The sequence below is a fragment of the Gracilinanus agilis genome, chromosome 4, assembly GCF_016433145.1.
Source record: "Gracilinanus agilis isolate LMUSP501 chromosome 4, AgileGrace, whole genome shotgun sequence".
Taxonomy (NCBI): domain Eukaryota; kingdom Metazoa; phylum Chordata; class Mammalia; order Didelphimorphia; family Didelphidae; genus Gracilinanus; species Gracilinanus agilis.
In genome coordinates, this window is record NC_058133.1 from 479,168,891 (window position 1) to 479,185,836 (window position 16,946).

General features: G+C 41.1%; 1 protein-coding gene across 1 annotated transcript in view; it reads right to left on the reverse strand.

Annotated features, from left to right (window-relative positions):
- AP2B1 (adaptor related protein complex 2 subunit beta 1) overlaps window positions 1-16,946 on the reverse strand; it is a 154,802-nt gene that overhangs the window by 95,833 nt on the left and 42,023 nt on the right. The window contains exons 6-12 of the mRNA XM_044672741.1: window positions 11,733-11,923; window positions 9,730-9,951; window positions 9,123-9,243; window positions 8,872-8,967; window positions 5,761-5,876; window positions 4,146-4,311; window positions 3,089-3,187 (exon numbers count right to left, since the gene is read on the reverse strand). Coding sequence (XP_044528676.1) covers window positions 3,089-3,187; window positions 4,146-4,311; window positions 5,761-5,876; window positions 8,872-8,967; window positions 9,123-9,243; window positions 9,730-9,951; window positions 11,733-11,923 — 1,011 coding nt within the window. The remainder of the gene's footprint in view (window positions 1-3,088; window positions 3,188-4,145; window positions 4,312-5,760; window positions 5,877-8,871; window positions 8,968-9,122; window positions 9,244-9,729; window positions 9,952-11,732; window positions 11,924-16,946) is intronic.

Consider the following 16,946-nt stretch of genomic DNA (forward strand, 5'->3'; position numbering starts at 1 on the left):
CCAAGCTCCAGAACGACTTTTTCTGATGGCCTGTGAAGCATCTCCCACTGGGTTTTCCACTGATCAATCTCAATGAACATGTCAGAACTGAGCTCATCAGTTTTCCCACTAACACTGCTTGCTCCACATAGCATGGTGAAATGAGCCCTGGATGTGGAATTGGGAGACTTGGGGCCTGGCACTAAAACTTGGGAGTTGTGTGTCCTTGAAGAAGTCACTTCCACTCAGACTCAGTGTCTGTAAAAGATATCTGCAAAATGAAAAGAATGACAATTCTTTCACTTGCCAAAAGCTGGAACCAGAGTTTGATGTTCAAAGGCAGAGCTCACAAAGACTCCCCAATGAAATCTGTCAATGCAAAAGCAAAACTGATTTTCATCTTCCCTTCAGAAAAAGCCATCTCGTATTGGAGAAGAGTATGCTAAGTTACCACCTTACAGCTAACATCAAAAGCAGGAAAGGGTTTCCAGATGTTGGTTTCCCATCACCCTGAGTGCTGACTTGTAACACCCTAGCGTGAGCTGGTGCTTCCCAGCCTCACTGGTCTTATAAAGGTGCTCCTGGGGATTTAATGATTGAAGTTTTAAATATAGACTAGACTTAGGTTGTGGTAACTAGAAAGCTCTGAATCCTGTCACCTCTCCTAAGGATCTAAAGCTCAGGATTTCAGAACCTGAGAGGTTCCAAAGAATTCAGAGATGGCTGACCTTACTGGCTAGGCTAGCTCTTTCTATATTTCACCTCCATTAGACAGTCTCTAGAGTAAAAGCAAAACTAAAAGATGATTTAGGGGTACGGTCCTGGACCTGGAATCAGGAAGACCTGTGTGACCCTAGGCATCTCTATTTGCCTCACCTGCAAAACAGGGAAAATAAGTAAAGCATTTAGCACAGTGCCTGGCACAACGGGTACTATCTATATACTAATTCCCTTCCTTTCCCTGACCCTTCCTCTCCAGTGGCAAGAGAAGGCAATTTCTTAAATATCTGGTCAAAACTGTAAGCATTTATCATGAAGTCCTCTAAAATAAGCAAATTACTACAAAAACAAGAAAATATAACATCTTGCAAACAGTCCCTATTTTCAAGGAGTTATTTTAACTTCCAAACAAAATTTATATTATCAAGGAGCACAGAGGGCTTTGTACATACTTCATTTAATTCTAACAATCCAAAGAAAGACTTATTATCTCCCTCTATACTGGAAAGAACAAGTGGAGGCTGTCAGGTGAGACAGTGGGTACAGTGCCAGGCCTGGAATCAGGAGAGCCTGGGTTCAAATTTGATCTCAGACACTACCCAGGTGTGTGACCCTGGACAAGTCACTTAATCCTCATTGCCTAGCTCTTGTCTGCTCTTCTGTCCTAAGAGTAGTTACTAAGACAAAAGAGCAAGAGTCTTAAAAACAGAAGATCTGGACTACAGAAAGTAAAGATTATGCTCCCAATGTTTTACTAAATGTTTTGAAGGAGGAACCAGAAGCCTCTGGATCATGCTGCCCTTGGCTCAATCAGTTTTGTGCAGCTCAGAATCACAAGCTCTGAGAGGCCAAAGACCTCATCAAAGGGCAGGGCAATCTCTTTAGCCATGCTTTTTTACCACATTATGTCTCCTCCTCATTAATTAAAAAGAGAGAAGAGGCCAAGGTAATTAACATAAACTGAAGAAGAGCAACATCACCTGGCACCAAGTAATCACCCCAATGATAGATCTTAGAGCCCCAGTCCCTGTGTCTGTGAATGTTCAGTCAGGCCATTGGGAAGGGGGAAGCCTCTCAAGGTCTTGGCCAATCTTATGATTCCACAATTCTGGAAACCCAGAATCAGGAACTCAAGGATATTCGACTGAGCAAAGCAAACATTTAAGAATAATTCCTGCCTTAATACATCCCAGGAGTGTTGCTCCTCAGACAGAGGCAGCCTATCAGAGTGGATGACCTTGAAGTCACTGACCCTTACTCCTCGGGTGACTCTCATTGCTCTAGGCAATCTTCTAAGCCTCAGATGTTAAGAAAATTTTCCTCACCATAGGAAAATGTCCTCACTTGAGAGTTCCTTATACCAATGAAATCTTGAGTCTCTATCCTTATGTTTTCTACAAAGAAAGATGCTCAAAGTTCAAAAATGTAGATATGTCGTTAGAAACCCTCTAGTCTGAGGACATGAGACAGATATAACACTGAAGCCTCATGCTGCCACTCCAGGAAGCATAAAGATAGCATACAATGATTCAAAGGTCAGAAATGATACCACAAAAACAAAAAAAGAATGGGTACCCTGAACAGCTAAACCCAAATTCTGCACCTGTAAAAATTTGTCTGGAAGGTGGCCAAACCAGCCAATCCCAAACAGATCCTCCTCATTTACTAAAGGATACAAAAAGATAAAGAAAATCACTCTCGTCCAAGAACAGGTGCTCAATGTTATCAACAGCAGAAAAGAGAATTCCTTTCATTCTTTTGATCTAAATGGTGGACTCCTATCTCCAATGAATGAATCATGGAAACCTGACCATCATGAGGAATGGCCCCAGAAATAGACTTCTCAGTTTCTGATATCCATTTTCAAGAGGGCACAAAATCAATTAAATCCAGAAAACATTAAAAAACATGGAGTGAAGGGAAACATTTAGAAGTCAAAACAAGGAATGAGAGGACTCTTGCCAAGGTTCGATTTCTGGATCTGTTGCTCACCTTCAAAGAGACTTTGGCTGAGTCACCTACTACTTCTATATGATCATTTTAGCTACAAAACAGGAACTATGGTAACTCAGAAAAAGGTACTGTCAGATCTAGTCACCAAAACACTCTCTGATAAAAGGAGAAAAATTAAAGGCCATTTCATGAATATTTATGAATTTTTTAATTGCCCACCAAATCAACTCAAAAACAAACTAATAGTAAATCCCCCAAATTCAACAAATATGGAAAACTTCCCTTATTTCATCAAGCTACAGCCCTCTGACACATAAAGGCAGTGCGTTCTTCAGGTCAAGGCCTTCCACACTGATCACTCCTTGGAGGCCATTCCATTTTGTACAAGAAAACAGAAATAGTTAAGTCAGAGCCTGAATTCATTTAGCATTCTTACCTGAGTGGCCAAGCTCAACACCTGCTGGACCAGTTCCTGAGTTTCTGAAGGTTTCTTGAGGAACAGCTTCACTATTGCTGTGAGCAGGGTTAGCTGCACCTACACATACACACACACATACACACATACACCAAGAAAGATTAGCTAAGCCAGGTCTTTGTAGCAGCCCATGTCATCTACAGCAAAAAGGTGCTCTTCTTTACCCTATTCACTCTAGGGAATGTGATTGTTCTTGAATAATGGATAAGAGCTAAAATTCCCCATCATGGGAAGTGGGGCTCAAAGCATCCACCGACATCTTCTACTGAGAACTTTCTAGATGCCAAAAAAATTCTGGGTGCTTTGGTGTGCTGAGCCAAGTCACTAATGATCTTTTTAGAAATAATTATCAAGTGGCAGCTAGGTGGCTCAGTGGATAGAAACCAGACCTGGAGATAGAGATCCTGGGTTCAAATTTGGCCTTGGACAGTTGCTAGCTGTGTGACCTTGGGCAAGTCACTTAACCCCAACTGCCTAGTCCTTACTGCTCTTCTACTTTGGAACCAAAATTTAGAGTCGATTCTAAGACAGAAGGTAAAGAGTTTTTTGTTTGTTTTTTTAAAGAGAAACACATGATAGATACATGATGGAAACAGCAGTCACCCTGGGACAAAAGCCAAGAAAGTAGAGATACATCAGGTCTGAAGGCAGTTAGAGGTGGCCTTCTGGTAAATTCAAGTAATAAACAGCTTAATTAAGAAGTTACTCATCTAAAATGTGAATTATCTGAAAGCAAAGTCATTAAGATTACCACAAATAGGTAACCTCAATTCCCTTACATAACAGTTGATTCAAAGGTCAGCAATCAAATTTTAATTATCTCTTTGAACTTTTAAGTAATAGCATTATGGTTTGCTAGGAATTAATGAGTACAACTCAAAAGTATACTGAACTTTGAGAGAAAAATGATCATCTCACACCCATTTCAAATATATTATATACTGAAGACCCAGTGAAAAATTTCCCTTGATTTCCATCATACAGAGAACTCAGATTACTCAAGAAAGAGAGAGCTTACCTGGGTACTCTCATCATGGAAGCCTTCCAGGAAACTCTCTAGGAGCTCATCTGCATTATCAATCCTCTCAGCATATTCTCCTACAATCCAAATCATGGCAGCTCGAGCATCCGGTTCATCCAGGGAATCAAGGTTCTCACACAGGGTAGCAATGATACTTTCATACCTAAAACAATAAAAACAAGTCTGATTACTAAAGGCAAGCTCAAGGCTCGTACTCAATAACAATAGTCAGGTACAACACTAGAATAAATGTACCATAAGCCAAAATACTAAAGCTAAATCATGAGTATATGAAAAACAATGCAACCCACAAGATTACTTTTCACATGTCTTCTTAAATTGTCCTCTACAGTATCCTACTATACAAAACCCCAAAACCCCTAAAGGCATAAGGCAATGCCACCTTTTATTTCTATAGACCTTTCTTTCTAAGGTGGTTCAAAAAGAGCTTCCATCTTCTCCATCTCATCTCACATCTCCATTAAGAACTAGGGATGCTATTTTAGCTGATGCAAAGAAGTGAGTGGTTTCTGTAGAGCTCCAAGTCCTAAGCCAGCTAAGGACAGATAAGGAGCCAGAACCGAAGAGATTTCAGGGCTTCCTTTCACCCTAAGGGTTTCTCTTTCCTCTCAAAAGTCCAGGTCTTCCCCCATAACAATTCATTTCTAGTGCAGAAGAACAAATAAAGCCAAGGATGGCATTCAGAGTCCCCCTTCTCTATTCATTTCTGTCATGTAGGTGCCTTCTCTTTGGCCAGGATATAGCTCTGACCAGAAATGGGGATTTTGGAGTGAAAAGATACCAGGCTGCCCCCTCTCCATTTACCAAAGACACCAGTCTTGCTCTAAAGTGAAGAATAGCAGATGAACAACAGCAATGAAAAAAAGTCAAGGCCCTATTACAATGACAAGATAAATGCAGGCATTCTTCCCATGGTCACTTTCTGCAAATCTCTCTCAATCTATACGAGGTTTACTAACCAACTAGATGCCTCCTACAAAATGCATCTGAGCTAGTACCTGAGGTCACACCAGCTTAAGCCCCTTAAATATGTGGGCCTGAGCATTCCAGCAAGTCTGACCAGAAACTGGGTTGTTATGAAATAAAGCAATTTTTTTTTTGAAACACAAAATAACTGATTTTAGACTAAGGTTTTCAGTTTCTTGACTGCTTCCTAGGAAGGACTATTATGCTTAGTAAAAACATAAAACTTGAAAGGTGTGTGGAATGGATTTCTGTGCCTTCTGACTGACAGATATGGCAGTGCTCCAGAAGAGGCCTGTCTGAGACAGTCAGACACATAATTAATACCTGTTTCCTAATTGTTCACCAAAGGCTCCATATAACTGAAAACATGCAATATAGGCATCCCTTGCTTTAACAACAGCTTCCAATTCAGAAAAAATCAGAGTTTAATTTAAATACTTATGCTGAAAAGGCAGCAATATATGTGGAAGTGACCATAAGGCCAACTTTTCAAAGAAGAGAACAGCAAACACCAGGTGACAGTGTCTGATACAAATGCCTTACAGGTATGACTCCTATGAGAATTGAGTTCAGAATGAGAATTCCTCCTCTGCAGATTTTAAGTGGTCCTCCTCGTCTTACGTACTTGTTGGGATATTTGCGGAAGATGTCCCTGATGACAACAATTGCCTCCTGAACCACATAATTGACTTTGGTCTGGATGAGGTCCAGCAATGTGCTCACACAGCGCTCGGCAGATTGCTGAGAACATGAACAAAAATATGACAAGTCAGACTGATGGTCAGAAACCTGATGTTCTACCTTGGAGGTGTAAAGTGTTATCACCACTTGGTAAGAAAATCTCCAGTACAACAATACAAGTAAAAGTTAAGATAGCATTTGGTCAAGGTATAGCAGGATTCAAGCTCCTAACAAACAAAAAGGCTAGATCCACACTCAGTATTTCAGCTAAGTGTCCAACAAACATTTTCTTTTCCCCTAGAAATAGACAACATCCCAAATTACATGATTTACCTCAGAATAATTTGCAAAGTAGAGGTAGGACTAAGGGGAAATCCAACAATATTACTGAAGGAAGAAACTTATTAAGTTTTAGTGTTATCTCAACTGTAATGCCAGGCTGTGAACCATCAGAAAGCACAACCTCCTAAACCAGTGATGGGCAAACTATTCTCCACCTGCCAGATCTAGGCCATAGTTCCTCCATCACTGCCTTAAGCAATTCGTGATTAGGGAATTGCTTAAGGAAGTGATAGGCAAACTGGCCCATGGGGAATAGTTTGCCTATCACTGTCCTAAATCATACTGTTTAATAAAGTGAGGATTAAACCATTAACCATTAGAGTACTCCATTTATTTATTCACTCTATGTTTATGCTATCTCTAGTCTGATATTTATTTGTGGTCACCCCCATCAGAAACTAACTTCACATCAGGTAGGGCCTGCTTAAAGTTGTGTAAATAGAATTAGCTCCAGCCCATTAATAGTCAAAATTCTACTCAACCCAGGCGTGCTAATGATGTCACTCTCACCTCCCTTAGTGGGGAGGGGAGACGAGTTACCCACACGTGACAATCAGTAACAAATCAAGAACAAGGGACTGCCCTTTGGTCAGTCCAAATCAATGTAGAAACTGCCATTTGTCCATTTGAATTAGAGGTGGACCACAGGAAGTGATGAAAGACACTATCTCTTTAAGTAAGTTAGTGAACTTCCTGTGGGGGCAGTTGCTGTCTCGAACTGGAAGAAGCAGCATCTCCTGAGACCACAGACAGATTACGCTCTATATTGTCACGTGGGTAAGTTAGGCTGGCTTCCTTGGCCTAGCTGGGCCAATTCTAAACTCTGCCTATCTGGCTGTTGGGCCTTGTGGCTTACAGCTTCATTTATTAAGCTTTCTAACCTTCCTCTCTCTCCATCCAGGCCTTTGGCCTGGACTAGCCTCTCCCTTTTTCTCTTTATTCCTACTTTATACCTACCAGACTGTAAATAAACTCCTCAACCTGATGCTGACTTGGGTCTGATTTAATTACGGAATCAACCTAAATTGTTGATTCCTGGCGGCCACATATTTAATATATATCTATAAATACCTAAATTTTCCTTCTTACAAAGTACTTTGATCTCTAGCGCCTAAGTAGGTTCTTAATACGTATCTTCTGACTGTCTGAGACAGGAATAAAAACCATTATAATAATCCTTGGGTTTGAAACAAACAGGCAGTCATAATACAGGTTGTGAAAATCAAAGTGATTAAAGGAAGCTACCACAGATGACCAGAAGTATTAAGGTGAGTATAAAAAATGGGCCTTCCTATGGATCTGACCACTTGTCAGAATCTTCACTAGGGGAGGCTCTTTCTTTTCTTTTTCCACAAAGAATACTCAAGTTGGGATTTAATTCTTCAATCAATGTGGCTTCACCAGCATCCTAGTCAAACTTAGGTCCAGCACTGTGCTGATACAATGCGTGGTTAGGTACATTTCCCATCATATTGCTAGATTCATTTGTTATTCCACACAACTTGAACATATCTCATAGAAACAATGATTTTTCCCCCCCAAGACAATTCAAGCAAAATGGATTCATCTCATAAAAAGTTAATATCCAGCAAATCCTGAGTGATAGTTACCTTGCTGGTTGATGTGGTACCCTTTTCCTCACAAATAAGCTCTAAACTCAAAACCAGTAAACCATTCTCTACAATACTCACATACAGCACTAGGAATAAATTGCCAGAGAGAAGGCCTTGTGGACACTGTATGCATAAAAGGTCAATCACAAGGCCCTCTAGTCCAAACAGGGACAATTGCTTCAACAGTTCCCAGAAAAACAGCTAGACAGAGTATTTTTGCTCTTGTTTTATGAGGAAATCAGAGACCTTCCCCTGATAAGTGTTTCCTCTAAGCGACTAATCACTAGCTAGAATAATTCTCATGAAAGTGTTTACTAGCCAATCTTGGTTGAGAGAAAATTAAATATGAGATAATATTTATGTTTAACCTCTAGTTTCCTTGGAAAATTCATTCCTGGCAGGTTCCCTAAAAGCTGAAATCAAATATCTAATCAGCCAACCAAAACCAACTCTGGCTTTTTGAAGATGACCAAGAAAACAACTTAATAGTCACAATATGTATCAGCAATAGCCTTTAGAAATTTGAATGGTCTAACAATCCTAGGCCTAGATAATATTTCAGAGCGATCAATTTTGTTTTAAAGAGGCACTAACATATGGATCTTTATGAAGCACTGACTCTGAAATGCACTGCCATGAATGCAAACATTCACCATCACACTTATTAATGGAATATCATTAACACGTGTAGATAATCTTACCAAAACAACAAAAGCATGATAGTAGAATATGAAGATACCTTAAATACCCTTTAAAAAAAATTTATGAATCTTGAATCTACACTAACAAAATCCCTCGCAAAAAAATCTTTATATAAATAAAAGAGATTGTGTGAGGTAAAATACTTTCATCCCACAGCACAAAGTAATGTCATAACTAATGGCCTGGTGTCCCCTGGTCTCGGCCTGAGGTTATCATGCAATATCACCACCTATCCCCATGAAGTCCTGGCTTCACACCTTATTGCCAAAAGAACACCTGAAAGGTTGTCCTGCCCAACACTGGCTCTGAGATGCATTTCACTGAACCAAACAGAAGAAACAATGAGGAGAACATGCAGGACTTGTGGCCTGGGCCCATACCCAGGATCATATACTTGCCTCAACTTTGATGGCACATCGGCCAATGGCTCGCACAGCCTTACGGACGAAATCAACATCCACTTCAGTGGCGTATTCCTTTAGTTCTGCCAGGACCTATTAAAAATCACAGGCATTTGAAAAGTCATTAAGAACTCTCCATAATCAATTCCTTAATACATGTTTCTTCTCCAGCTCAACTGTAAAAATGAGTCTGAGCCTTGAAAGATAGCCTAATTTGTAAAAGTGAGCCCACTAGTTAGCAGTCTGACCTGGGCAATATTGGCTTGGGATGCCAAGCGGATCATGATGTCCAGCTTCTCCAGCTTAACGTAGATCGGGTCATTGTACTTCACAAAGAAGACCTTGATCTCTTGCTTTAAGATTTCAGGCCTAGGAAACAAAGAGCAAAGCAGATAAAGCAAACAGATTTCTATGGCATTTTTTTCTTTTGACATTTTCAACTGTGGCTGTGGAATTAATATCTTCTCCCTACAAACATGGCTTTATTTGGTTCTCCTCCACCTGCCCCAGCTAATTCTGCTCAATGGCCCAGTATTTTTTTCCTTCTGAACAGACAACAGCCACCTGCCAATCCCCTAACCTCTGCAGCCTGACTGTAGCACAGCCCACGATAAATGAGCAGGCTTTGGCCAAAAAACTAAAACAGATCCATTTCCCAAGAGGCAGTGCTCCACAGTAGAAGCAGTATGATCTCTTCATATAAAAGGAATATTCCCAAACCAACTGTCTTGTCCCTGAACCCTGGGCAGGACACTGAGTGGCAATCATCTACACACATGGGCTTAAGAGAATACAGACCAACACTGGAACTAAATAAAGATGGTAAAGGAACCTGCTCTAGAGAAAGCTACCCACCTTTTCTGAACAATGAGGTTGATGTTCCGCAGGGCGACATACTGCACCTCAGGTTCCCCGGAGAGCAGGGTTACGAGGGGGGGAGCCAGCTTCCGGAGCAGCATGTTGTAGTAGTCTGAGTCCTTGGGCAGAAGCTCCAAGAACTTCATCAGGACTTTCACGGCTGACAGGACCACTGCCGAATTGGCGTGCGAGAGCCTGGGAGTCACCCGCTCACAAATACTGAGAGCAAAAAAAAGGAACGTCATGTCTTCCCCTTTCATTTCTCTTCCTTAACTCTTTTCCATGAGTCAAGGTCCTAAAAAAGTTCATACAATGTACCTTGCATACTTCCCAGGTTTTTTTGCCTGCCCATATTAGAGAAGGCGGCCCTGCTTGCTCAAGACCCACCTCTCCTTGGCCTAGGGGAAGTCAAACTGATAGGCAAAAAGGGAAGTCTAGTATCTTTTCCCATAGTGAAGGAAATAAATCAACCTGTGAATGAAGGTGTCATCGTAAGACCAGGAAAAAGTTGGGTTAACCCTGTCTGGTACTGGGGAAAACTCCTAAAGAACTGAGAAACTGAGGATCTTTCAGAGGAGAAAAACCATCAACACATTTCTCTCCTCTCTCCTCTTGTCCTCTCCCTCTCTCTTCTCTTTCAGATTCCCTTATTCCAAAGAAGCATAGAATGCCTTCCAGCAGAAGTTCCTACAAAAAGTAGCATGACTTTGAGGGCTCTCATCAGCTGCAGCTCAGGGTACAAGACAAGGAGTGATATGATGGGACCTAATAAGTCACCAGGGCACTGGAAATTAGAGCTGCATTTTTTTTCCAGGAGTCCATGCAATTTCAAAGGTAAAACCAAAGAGCTAGCAGGGCCTGGTTACACAGCTGGGTTTCCCGAAAATTCTAGTCTAAGAAATAACAGTCGAGCAAGTGAATACACTGATAACATCTGATACTGCATAAACTGGGGACTCAGTCAGTTTCTGCAGGGGGTGATAACTCTAATTAAACATAGTCTTCTTTGAACTCCTGAGAAAATCTTTGCCTGGCACAAGGACCCAAAGGCAGAAGGCACTTGAGAAAGCAAACTGAATGAGTTCTACAAGCTGTCCCAGATTTCATATCAGGTTACATACACCCCAAAGAGAAATTAGATGTGCTAATCTAGCTCTGAGAGCCAAGAGGGTCTGCATCCCCCAAGTAGCCTGGAAAGCTGGAAAGCTAGCAGCAAACACTAGCCCTAATCCATGGTCATCTCATAACAAAATACCTAAAAGTTAAACTCAGTCCCATAGACATCTGTGGCTGATGGGAAACCACCCCAATTCCTGCTCACTCAGAGCCTTAGAGATGTAGACACTTGTCTAGGACACAGATTTCTGGATCCTGTAAGCAATGATTAAAGGCCTACCATGGACTTAACCTAGAAGATAAGAAGATGGAGTAACTTAAATCAGGTTTTCATGCTATCAGGAAGCATCTCAAGTCTTGATTTGCCAAAAGTCAAACTCAGAAATGAAAAAAGGAAGAGGAGGAAATAATGGTGGTGGTAATTAATACTAAGCAGAAGCAAATGGGGCCTCTGAAGTCTAAGATCCAGAGTTTCCTCCCACCTCTGACAATTACTCATTGGTTCCTCATCTAAAACATGAGGTGGTTAAACTAGACACCCCCTGAACTCCCCTCCAGATCTACAAGCCTAGGAACATACAGGAGAGGGAAATTAGGCTGTTGTAACCAGCCTAAGCCTCTAGAGAGCTCTTTTGTCTGCGTACTGTAATAATTAGCTCCTGCAAGATCTAAACTTCCCTAAATCCAAATATAAAATTTCTGGGCATAAGATTTGTCTCCGCAGGGGCCACCAAAACAACTGAATCACCATTAAATTGTACTGCCATGCCTTCCTCAGAGTAACAAGGTCTTACTTGTGCAAAGAGACATAGAGATAAACTCATCAGCCATGTATTGAGAGGAAGGGAATATTCCCTGCACCATGATCAAGGTCAAAGACTCACCTTTGAGCCTCTCGATCATCCTTAGGGTTGTAATTGGACAGGCAGTCCAGGATGAAGATCTGGCCCCATTCAGTGCACTCATTCAGAGCCGTTAACAGCTTATTAATGTTCTGAGGGTTTAGATCAAGCAGATTACTGTTTGGGTGAGACTCACTGATTTCTGACAAGGCTGCCACAGCATTAGCAACCACCTAGGAAAAAAGAAGACCAGAGTGAACCCTGGGCCATTAAGGGGAATGCAGCTCACACACTTGGTTTTTGTGTTGTTGTTTTTTTAACTTTTACCTTCAGTATTAAAATCAATTCTAAGTATCACTTCCAAAGCAGAAGAGTGGTAACAGCTAGGCAAGCGGGGTTAAGTGATTTGACCAAGGCCAACTAGAAGTACCTAAGGCTATATTTGAATACAGGACCTGTCTCCAAGCCTAGCTTTCCATCCATCTGCCCATCATGTACTGTTTACCAAGTTTTGTTTTGTTTTTTTTTTAACCCTTGTACTTCGGTGTATTGTCTCATAGGTGGAAGATTGGTAAGGGTGGGCAATGGGGGTCAAGTGACTTGCCCAGGGTCACACAGCTGGGAAGTGGCTGAGGCCGGGTTTGAACCTAGGACCTCCTGTCTCTAGGCCTGACTCTCACTCCACTGAGCTACCCAGCTGACCTGTTTACCAAGCTTTTAAGTGCCTGTGCAGATCCTAATTCATAACTTTCACTGAACACTCCACCTAAGTAGGAAGAAACAATAGGCAAATTACATCAAAGTCATGATAAATCTTTGCTATTATGTACAGTCTACAGGAACAGTGAATACAGCTATCTTTTGAGAAAATAAAAAGGTTCCTTGCAGCCAGGCAATCTAATATTAAAATAACCTAAAGCCCAGTACAGTTTACTAGAATAACACTATTAAGTGAATTCAAGGTTGCTAATAAAAATTCTCTTTCATACAATCAGAAAGATAATGTTACATATGTGGATAAAACACAGTGAAATTCAAAGATAAGGACTCTGCCCATTATTCACTGCCAAGGAACTGATAGGGTCTTTCCATCAAATCCTTTTAAACTCCATTCATTTTTCCAATTATCTCCCTTGTTGACCTTCAAAACCAAGAGCAGCAGGCTCCACATCTATTTCTCACTCTACTTTCCACCTCTCTCTCTCACCTTTACTTTGAGGCCTAACTCAGATGCTGCCTCCTCCTCTTCCACCCCCCCAACCCCAAAGCCAAAATGATTCTTCCCCTCTTAAAACCCCGTCCAATATTTTGACCTTTCTCTTACACTTATCACAGTCTCTCATAAAACTAGCCATTTACGAGGCAGTTTGAAACTTGCCAATCATTTTACATGCTTTCCATTTTGTAGATGAGGAAACTGAGGCAAACAGAGGTTAAGTGGCTTGCTCAGGGTCACACAGCCAGGAAGTGGATGAGGTAGAATTTAACCTAAGGTCATCCTAACTCCAGGCCCAGTGTTCTCTCAATTATGCCACCAAGCTGTTTCTTTTATCAGTTATGTATATGTCTTTTTTCCTCCATTAAAGTTAAGCTCCATGAGCACTAGTCAGTCAGATCTCATTGCCTATTGGTGCCTTGCAACAGTAGGCACTTCATGAGAATTTGATAAGTTGAATGTCTTATGTTGTTAGGAGTCACTACTTTAAATTCCTTTATGTATATTAATGGACTATCAAGTAGATTCTCTGCTAATGTCACTAACCAGTAAGATTTGACAGATTAATCTAATTAAAGAAGAAAAACAAAATGCTTAAATTATAAGCATTAATAACCACATTAACTAGGAAATTTGAGAGTGCTTGAGTTTCAGAATTTATATAGAAGACATGTAATTTGAATTCCTTTTTGCATTTACAGCATTCTATATATTATACATAGTCTATCTATGCCAGTATCCATTCCTAAAGACAGAACAATGATCCCACAAATGCTATCACTGCCATCTGGTGATCCAAAGATGGCAAAGTGAAAATGTCAGCATCATTTAGTGAAAGATGAGATCAATGAGTCTTTATTACTGAACTCTGGTCCTTCTGTCAGAAGTTTAGCATCTAGAAATGGGATCTACTCATCCCAGGACTTTTTCTGACTGTTGGTATGATAAATCCACTGGTAAGTGTCACACCTTTGTGGCAAGATTAAGGTGAAATCTATCAACTACTGGGCAGGAAGAAGTCTTCAAAGGCCATTCTATGAACTGACCTCCCTCCTTTCCCCACTAGCAAGAGAAATGTATTCTGTTTCCCACATAAGAAAAAGTCAGACCAAACTCTGTTTAGAAGGCCCAAAGACTGCCACTGGAAGACTGAATCCTTGCTTTAGGACAATCACCAGTAAGACATAGTCAAGGCTGCGAGCTTCCAAAGACAAATCTACTAATGGGAGCATAGTATGCTCTGCAAAAATGTAAATAAGTAGGGTCTTTTACCATTTCTATCAGACTAAGCCCTAAATTCAAAGCACTTGATAAAGGCTCTGGGAGACAAAAGACCAATAGGAAAGCCTGGGAAATTCAAGAGGACAGTGGGAAGGGCAGCAAAGTATCAGATGCTAAACAGGATAAGTAATTAAATTCCTCTATTAACAAAGGCGGAAATTAAACCAAGTGTATAATGCACTTAGTAAAATATAAGTTCTGCAGTTTAAAAGGCAGTTTTCACTTATTATCCTATTAAAATAAGGAAAAAGGAGAAAGTGTGTCTAAATTAAAGTATAGAAAGATAAAGCAAAGACAGAACACAGAGGAGAGATTCCTGACTCTTAAAAGTAACCAAAAGTTGTCATTCTGCTCCCCTTCAAATCAAGGATAAACTGAACCATGGCCCTCTAAACTTTCAAAAGCCACCAACACCCCCTGACCTGCCTTTATCTCCTCCTACTCCTTCAGCCCATCCTCTCTACTCTCAGTCAATCTAGGGCTAACTTGCTGATTCCTACACACAAAAACAAAGCATGGCATGGCGTATAGCAGAGGGTTCAAACATACTGCTCCTAAGAATGAGCCTGAACCAGATTAAAATGTCACTGAGAAATAGTTAAAAAAAATAAATGGAGTTCCAGGTTAAGATGGCGTCAGAGTAAGAAGCAGCTCTTAACCTCTCCTGACCAAAACACACAAAACTCCTCAAGGGGACATAAAAACAAGTCCAGACGAACGGAGGAACCCCACAACAGGGCACAGCGTGGAAGGTACGTGGAATCAAGACATTTCCAGGCTATAAAGGGCTCTCACTAAATCGCGGGCTGAGCAACTGCCCCACCCCACCCCCTCCACACACAGCACCTATAGCACGGAACCCAGCTAAAAAGAAATAGAGCAAGTTTGGGGCACCCATCGAGTCATTGGCAGCTCCGGAGCCTGTTCCTGAGAGCAGCAAGATCTGGGACCCCAATAAGCCAAAGAACGCAAGCGAAATCTGAGCGCGGGAGCAGAGAGTGGACGCCGGGCACAGAGCGCACAGGCACGGGCAGAGGCGTGGGTGGAGGCAGACACAGCCAGGAACTAAAGCTCTGAAAACCTGAGTGGGGAACCAGTGCAGACGGGTATACGACTGTGGAAGCAGCGCCCTGAGACTTGTAAAGAAACCTCAGTCAGAGGATCAAGCAAGGGGGTCCACCAGGGGGCTTGACCTTGGAAAAAACCAGAACTCGGACCTCAGGAGCCAATAGACCGCGGACAGACACTGAGCGCGAGGATAAACCTGAGAAGCTGCTGGGCTAATGATGGCTACCCAGACTCAGGAAACGCAGAAGAGAAAGAATAACAACAAGAAAAAGAAGCCTTTAACACTCGACAACTTTTACACAGAGAAAATCCAGACAACCGAGCAAACAGAGGAGGAGAACAAACAAGCATCCGGACCCTCCTCAAATAAGGAAAACTCCTCACAAGCTATGGAAGAGTTCAAAACTGTGATTTTGAGGAAAATGGAAGAGATCTGGCAAGAAAATAACTGTTTAAAAGGTAGAATCTTGCAATTGGAAAGTGAGGCTCAGAAACCAAATGAACTGATAAGCAAATTGAACACCAGAAATGGCCAGATTGAAAAGGAATACCAGAAGATTATGGCTGAAAACCAGAAGATTATGGCCGAAAACCAGAAGATTATGGCCGAAAACCGAAAGATTATAGCCAAAAATCAATCCCTAAAGGCTAGAATTGAGCAAGTAGAAGCTAATGATCTCTCAAGACAACAAGAAAAATAAAACAAAGTCAAAAGACTGAAAAAATAGAAGGAAACATGAAATATCTCAATGAGAGAGTGACAGACCAAGAAAACGGGTCTAGAAGAGACAATTTGAGAATAATTGGTCTTCCAGAAAAACCAGAAATTAATAGAAACCTGGACTCCGTACTAAAAGAAATTATTCAGCAAAATTGCCCTGAAGTCCTACAACAAGAGGGCAATATAGACATCGAAAGGATTCATAGAACACCCACTACATTCGACCCAGAGAAGAAATCGGTTAGAAATATTATTGCCAAATTCAAAAGCTTTCAAGCAAAAGAAAAAATCTTACAAGAAGCCAGAAAGAGACAATTCAAATATCAAGGAGCACCAATCAGGATCACACCGGATCTGGCAGCCTCCACGCTAAAAGATCACAAGGCTTGGAATACGATATTCAGAAAGGCAAGAGAGCTGGGCCTGCAACCACGGATCAACTACCCATCAAAACTGACTATATATTTCCAGGGGAAAGTATGGGTATTCAACAAAATTGAAGAATTCCAGGTATTTGCACAGAAAAGACCAGGGCTAAATGGAAAGTTTGATATCAAACCACAAAAATCGAGAGAAACCTGAAAAGGTAAATAAGATACAGAGGGAAAAGAAAGAAAACTTATAATTTTTAAATTTGCCTTTTTAAGGGCCTCAGTGAGATCTAATTATCTGTATTCCTATGTAGAGAAATGTTATGTATAATTCTCTGTAGTGAACTCTATTCACTATTATAATATTCACTATTATAGTAATCAGAAGAATAATTCACAGGGTGAGGGTGGAACACTAAATAATCTAAGATGGCATGGGGGATGGGAAAGAGGGGGTAAATAGCAGGGAACACCAAGAGAAACTTGAGTGAATAAGAAAATAGAATATTCTATTACACACAAAGAGGGCATGGGAGGGAGAGGGGACAAATACTATTATAAGAAGGAGAGGAAGAGAGCATTAAGAGGTAATAATCAAA